We start from the raw sequence: 6,668 nt of genomic DNA, 5'->3' as shown, positions 1-6,668 counted from the left end.
TGAACATGTTGAGTTCAGAATGTAAATGTAGATACTTTCTGAGGTGTGTTGCAGATGAGTTAGGGCCCTGAAGATGTTTATATAAACGAGATGTTTATATATGTTACCGGTCACGGTAGCCTATAGCTAGTGGTAGAGCGTTCGCTTTGTGATCGGGAGGCCCGTGTTCGATTCTCGATCGCGGCGCCGCGTCATACCTAAGACGTAAACAAAGGTAGTGATTGTTCCTTCGCCAAGCGCTCGGCACTAGAAGTGAAAGTCATGGGTTTCTCGGATATGACCTTAAAAACGTAGGTCCCGTGTCACAGTAGGCTCTGGCACGTTAAAGAACCCTCACTGCTCAATGACCCTGAGTGCCGAGTATAGGTCAAAATTTGAAGCCCTTCACCGGCATACGGTGACGTCTCCATATGAGTGAAAAATTTTCAAGAGGGATGTTAAGCAATATACAATGTATTATATATTTTGGTCAGATTTAATGCAGATGTATTTTTCGTCCTGATACATCTGTTTAGTCGGTGTATTGCAGTTGATTGAGGATCCCGATACATCACGAGTGTAGGTTTGTATTAATAACGACAATCTAATTTTTGTATTCCGTTTTTTTTTTAATTTTTAGATATATTAAAAATTGGACGATGGTCTATTAGCACCTAAATCGACCATCTTTTTAACCATCTCCAGGATCCCTAGGTTCACATAAACAATCCAACTAATTACTTATTGAACTTTTGGCAAGTCTTTTGTCGCCATAAACCTTATAAACAAATCATTTTTGTATTACTAAAAATGATTTTCCAAATTTAAGATAAACATAACCAGCCGTCCTTTCTTGTGTTCAACTGAGTCAATAATTGTTTTCGTCACTTCATCTACAAATGCATGTCATTTTTCACACTATGACGTCATAAACATGATGGAAAATCTTACGTAAAACATGCCATATATAGAACATATTTATGGTTATATAAATGCCAAGTTTGTTTCTGATCTAAGTTGTGGTAATATATATACAGATGTAGTTTACAAACTTTTTCATCACCCCACCCCCCGTACATTTATATCGATATCTACAGTCAGCTGGGGAAAAAAAGCAGATGTTCTACTAGTGAGTAAATGGTCAGTACAATCACATTTTTTTAGTATAATAGAATATCATCATCATCAGAAGAATCACAAAAAGAAGAAGCAGAGGTACCGGTTCCTGTTGTAAATTAATCGTCATATTCATTATCAGAATATTCTGAGGAAGATTCTGAAGAAGAATCTGAATATTCTGTCCTAAGAAAACCAATCTCAATTTGTTTTTGCTTAATAACAAACCGTGGATAAGAAATATTTGGTAATTTTGGGCCGTTTTGGAAATTCACATTTCTTGATTTATAGTTTATTATGGTTGTGGTTTCATTGCTTCTAAGAATATCTTTGTTATTCTGAATAATGGAATTGAGTTCCTTTTCAGCTTTATCTGTCAAACTCCGGCTTTCACGACTCTTCCTTACAGCTTCTTTCTTCTGACTGGTGACCTCATCTTTGAGTCGATTGGCTTCTTTATGTACAGCTTTGCACATGTTCTCCTCTTGCGCTTCTATGGCAGCAAAAACTTTGTCAAACTCTGCAGTGATTGTAGGTATTGTGATGACGTTTCTATATTTTGGAAGAATAGTTTTTTCCAATTCTTTTGTGTCGGATATTATCTGCTGCTTCTTTTCTTGAAGGATATCATTGATATTTGTAAATTCGTGCTTTTTGTGTGAGGTTATCACACACTGAACACATACTGGTATTTTATAGTCTTGGCAGTATGTCTCACATCTCTTTTTCTTGTGTGTGGGACATGTTGCAAGGATAAAGGTGTGTTCTCCTTTGGAGGTATATTCAACAACTTCATGTTTCCTTGATTTGTCGGCCATGTGTTTTGGTATGCATGAGAAAAGGTCCACAAGACAGAGATTACAGTGGTGTTCCACGGGATTTGAACAAAGCTGACATCGAATGACGTCTTGTCCCTGGGAGAACGCCATATCTGTGGTAATTTAAGACAAAGAAGAGCTATCTGTATCTGAATGAAAATTATAAACTCATTATTTAAACTGAAATTAGATAATTTAAACCGTCTCCTGATTTATATGCTCCACCAAGAATAAAGCAAAAAGCATATGGTGTTGGTCATATCCTTAATCCTTTCTTACATGCCAACATACCTTACATTTAGCTCCATTTCAAATACGATATTCAAGATATTTTTGTCAAAGTTCATACACAGATACATACTGACGAGAGCTATTCAAATATGTCACCATTTTTGTTCTTACCTTAACCTTCCCTTTAACCTATATTCCTTATAAGCATTAAGCTCAGTTTTAAAAAGAACTTTTCAAGATATTTTTTTTTCAAACTTTACACTAAAACATATTGATGAGAAATGCTCAGGTATATCGAATTTTTGATACTTTCCGATGACCATGACCTGCCTTAGATATAATCTGATATAATCTGTTTTTTGCTCAGGTTCAATCTTTGTACACTAATACATATTAATGAGAGCGAAAAAATATAAACATTTGTTTTTAATTTCGATTGTCTCCATGGTGAGCGCGCGCTGAACCTTGAATGCACGGTGAACAAAAAGTTAGCAAACGGGAAAATGGGAAAGTTTCAGGGACTGTAATTATCGCTATACATTTTGATCCATTCTCTGGAGTATAATTAGAACATATTGAAGAAAAAAAAATATTTAGAAATCTTCTAAGGAACATCAGGACCATGATTAATGAAATTTAATTTCAGATATCCTCAAGTAGTGCAGTTTAAAGATCGGTCAAATTGTGGCCTCTTAGGGTAGGTAGGGATAAATAAAGGACCATATTTTTTTTACTTTGGAATACATCTAGAATTTTTCTATTTGAAATCTTCTACTCAAGAATAGCATGACAATGAGCAATTAGATCAATACATGAATATCCCCTTACTGTTCTGATTCATGTTTGTTCAAATAGAAATTGTTATTAAAATTTTCGTTAATGAAAAACTTAAAAAAAAAAAAGACCAGCAATTCCAAGGTGACCCAGGTGAGCATATATGGCTCACGTGTTTCTTATGGCAAAAGTTCATGGTTTTGGTAAAAAAAAACAATTATAAATTGCAGAACATACTAAAAGTATTAGTTATAAACTTACTATTTCTTGTCAATTTTCAACTTAACGTTTCCATTTCATTCTGTAATAAACATCCTATCCTGGATTTATATTGATTTTGGTAGCTATGGTATTCTAATCAGGTGACTGAAATCAACAAAGCCAAACTCAGACTCGATCATTCTTTTATATTGATTTACGAATGACACCTTTAAATGCATTTCTGAATCATAGGGTTAATAACAGAATTGATTTGTGCTTTAGTGAGTCAGACTTTAACATTTACACTGTATTACCAGACCTATTGGTGTAATATTTGCTTTATAAAACCCGAGAAGCATTTCTTTCAACCTGCTTGTTATATATTCCCTCATTAAAACAAGTTTGAGAGGGGATATAGCATTGCTATGTGTATGTTTGAATTTGCTCTTTATTTTCCTTTTTAACATCAATCTATGCAGTAAAGAGCCTGGTATTTCTGAAAGTGCAGAAAGGTATTTCTACCGAAATCAGGACAACTCGCCCCTAAGACAACTCCCCCTCAACACTATTAAAGACAACACGCCCCGAATTTAGGACAACTTGCCCTAACTATAGCTCGCGCCATTATATAGATAACTCATTCCCATTATTTTTCTTCTTGTAAATTGCTAGGGAAAAACATTATTTAATAAAGATATTTTATATGCACATTCTTATAATCGATAATTACGATAATTGTAAAAGGTAAATATACAGTATAAATTTTTTAAAACGCTTTTTCATCATAATTTTTGTATAAAGTATGATAGAAAAACATTATCTTATTTTTCCATTTTATCAAACAAACAAAAAAAAATTATATTCTTATGACATTGAGTGAATTAATGCCATTTCTATCAAACAAACAAAAAATTATATTCTGATGACAATGAGAGAATAAATGCATTTTGATTAATCATACTTTTAAAATTAAATTATATATAGTATGTCTATGTAAATAAAGCACATTGACATAAATGTTAACACATTTTAAATATTTCAAGACGATAGTACATTTTAACCGACAGCATAAGCAACCTTATCATTATGAACAGTACTACAATAAAACATTGTACATTTTTTTTATGAATAACATAAAGAAAAGTGTATCTCAGCATAAGAAATCGCATATCTTTAGTTAACAGTATTATAAAATTGGGTAAAAACTGATTCAAATACATAATTCTGATACCGAAAGTTCCAAAAGTAATTGATACTTTATACATTTGTTTCAATTCGAAATAAATGTATTAGGGAAACCATTTTACAATAGAAATGAAATAAAGAAAATACCTGAATGTTGAGACTTCAGAAGAAGTTATTGCCATTAGCAACATTTTTACTGATTAAATAATTAAATTAGGTAAAGAAAATGAGCATTTTTGACATTTTTATTAACAATATTTTCAGTACTTCTATTGAAAAACATTCTTACAAAGACATTTCCTGTTGGATTTGAGTTTGAATAAAAAACTGTTGAACCATAACTTTTTTTTAGCTTTTCTGGCTAATAGAGCTAATGCTATGTAAATCTGTGTAACGTGTAGTGCTTATTAATAATTTTTCTGAATATGGGCAATGTCCCAAGAAACCATTTGCCAATTTTGTTAAATTTGTCACAGAGTATCCCAGACCAAAGAGCTCTCTTTTACACAAAAACATAGGGATGTGACCAATAAAAAAGTGGTGTTGCTGAAAAAAATTATTTCTCTCAAAAACCACTGGGCAGATTATCACCAATTTACAACACGAATGAGGATACATATATGTTGTCAATTGAAAAAAAAAAATATTCTAAGCATCACCGTGTTGTAAGAGGTTTGGTTCATTTTCAAGTTCATTTTTAGAGATTCACAAACATTGAATAAATGGAATGATATGGATATTACATGTTATTTAAGTCATCCCATGCTGCCATTTTTTAAAATCGTATCCCCCTTTTTGCATATTATGAAATCCATTTCAATCAAATCTAACGGTCTACCTACATGTACAACTTCTGATAGAACGAAAAAAAAATCTGTTTTCTTAACTTGAAGAATTACCTAAATAATTATTTATAATCTAAAATAATAAATAAGTCTTATACATATATATAGTTCCAGAAATATACATGTCCGTTTTTTTTTTCAAAGTTGGTAAAATAAAATTGATAATTCTTTGAAATCTAAAATAAGTATTAAGCCGTATTTCGTTTTGAAAGTAACGATTCCTAAATATTTTGAACTATTTTGAGTGAAGAATCGTGCGTTTGCGTTAACAATCGTGTAAGATCGTGTAACGTGTAGAATCGTGTTCGTGCAGGATCGTTCGTGTAACAGGATTAATCGTGCGTTAATCGTGTGGAATCGTTCGTGTAACGTGATCGTTCGTGTAAGTTGTCAACAATAACGCTGCTCCACTGTATCTCTATTTAATGAATCATTCTGTTTCTATGTTTCTCCATTGGGTTAGATGTTTACTGTAAAAAAAGTCTCATGCGTGTTTAAAGGTCTATGTAACTTTCAAGCCATTGGCACTTAAAAGGCGGTTTGAAATAGTTTAATCGCAAATCTTGAGTTTTTTCTTTCCGAAAAACGTGTAAAAAATTGAATTGAATCAAATTATTTCCTTCCATTCAACAGTATATCGACTAATAAATTCAAATAAACCTTTTCTTGCATTCATCAGGAAGAGAAGATGAAAAGTCTAAATGTTTTAAACGAAAAATCTGTATACCATGTGCCAAAGATGACAGCAAATATATTTCTCCTTAAAGAAGAAGGTACAGTTCCAATACAAAGGAAGCCCGATATTTTTCTAAAATATGAACGTAATATAAGAAAACAAAATTAATTCTTTCCTAATCATAGAAGTTCCCTGCAGCAAGAATATACAAATCGTTTTTCTCATATGACCTCCTTAATGCTAATTGTGACGTCATTAACTTGTGCATTTTCCCGTATTTTCTTAAAAAGTTGCAGAAGACATCAATTTTCAGTGGAATTTTCTTCAAGAAAACATACTCTGCCACCGTCGCCCGGAAAGATTTTGAGATATATGATTTTTCATAACAGTTTACATAATATATCCAAAAATTAAAGTGGGCGACAGTGGCAGACACTATTTTCTAAAGGAAAATAAGCACAGAAATGAGTCATTTTGAGGCTTTTCTGCGTTAAACTTAGAATTGCACCAAATTAATGACGTCTTACTACCAGAAAGGTCTTCATTCATGCCATATTCTTTTATGATTTATCACATTCATCTACTCAACTATTGTTAAAGCCAATATTATAACTTTTTAAGAACATAAAATTTTTAGGGCACATTAATGCTGAAACTTTACCTTCTTCTTGACACGTTTATTCAAATCTTAACTCATTATGAGTATGAGTTTGAGTATAAAAACAACTAATTTAAAAATAAAGAAAACGAACAGCATACACACTGAATAGAAAAAAAGTCTTAGAAGTCTTCGTATTGTAGAGATTAAAAGATTTATTTTTGATATTACTTTTGAGATATACA

General features: G+C 32.0%; 1 protein-coding gene across 1 annotated transcript; it reads right to left on the bottom strand.

Annotated features, from left to right (window-relative positions):
* Positions 1 to 1,202: 1,202 nt before the first annotated feature.
* On the bottom strand, positions 1,203 to 3,253 carry LOC134274013 (E3 ubiquitin-protein ligase TRIM45-like). The gene is made up of 2 exons (XM_062756240.1): positions 3,180 to 3,253; positions 1,203 to 2,026 (listed from the first exon to the last, which is right to left on the bottom strand). The coding sequence occupies exon 2, from the start codon at positions 2,022 to 2,024 to the stop codon at positions 1,215 to 1,217; it is 810 nt and encodes a 269-aa protein (XP_062612224.1). The 5' UTR covers positions 2,025 to 2,026; positions 3,180 to 3,253; the 3' UTR covers positions 1,203 to 1,214.
* Between the last annotated feature and the right edge of the window lie 3,415 nt (positions 3,254 to 6,668).

The sequence above is a fragment of the Saccostrea cucullata genome, unplaced genomic scaffold, assembly GCF_032062105.1.
Source record: "Saccostrea cucullata isolate Sc308-1 unplaced genomic scaffold, CSIRO_AGI_Scuc_v1 ctg7658, whole genome shotgun sequence".
NCBI classification, from domain to species: Eukaryota; Metazoa; Mollusca; class Bivalvia; order Ostreida; family Ostreidae; genus Saccostrea; species Saccostrea cuccullata.
Note: the sequence above shows the minus strand (reverse complement) of the source record. Positions and strands in the feature narration are given on the sequence as shown.

Excerpts from the sequence above, each read along its gene's own strand:
- LOC134274013 (XM_062756240.1), bottom strand. The coding sequence starts at position 2,024 with ATGGCGTTCTCCCAGGGACAAGACGTCATTCGATGTCAGCTTTGTTCA.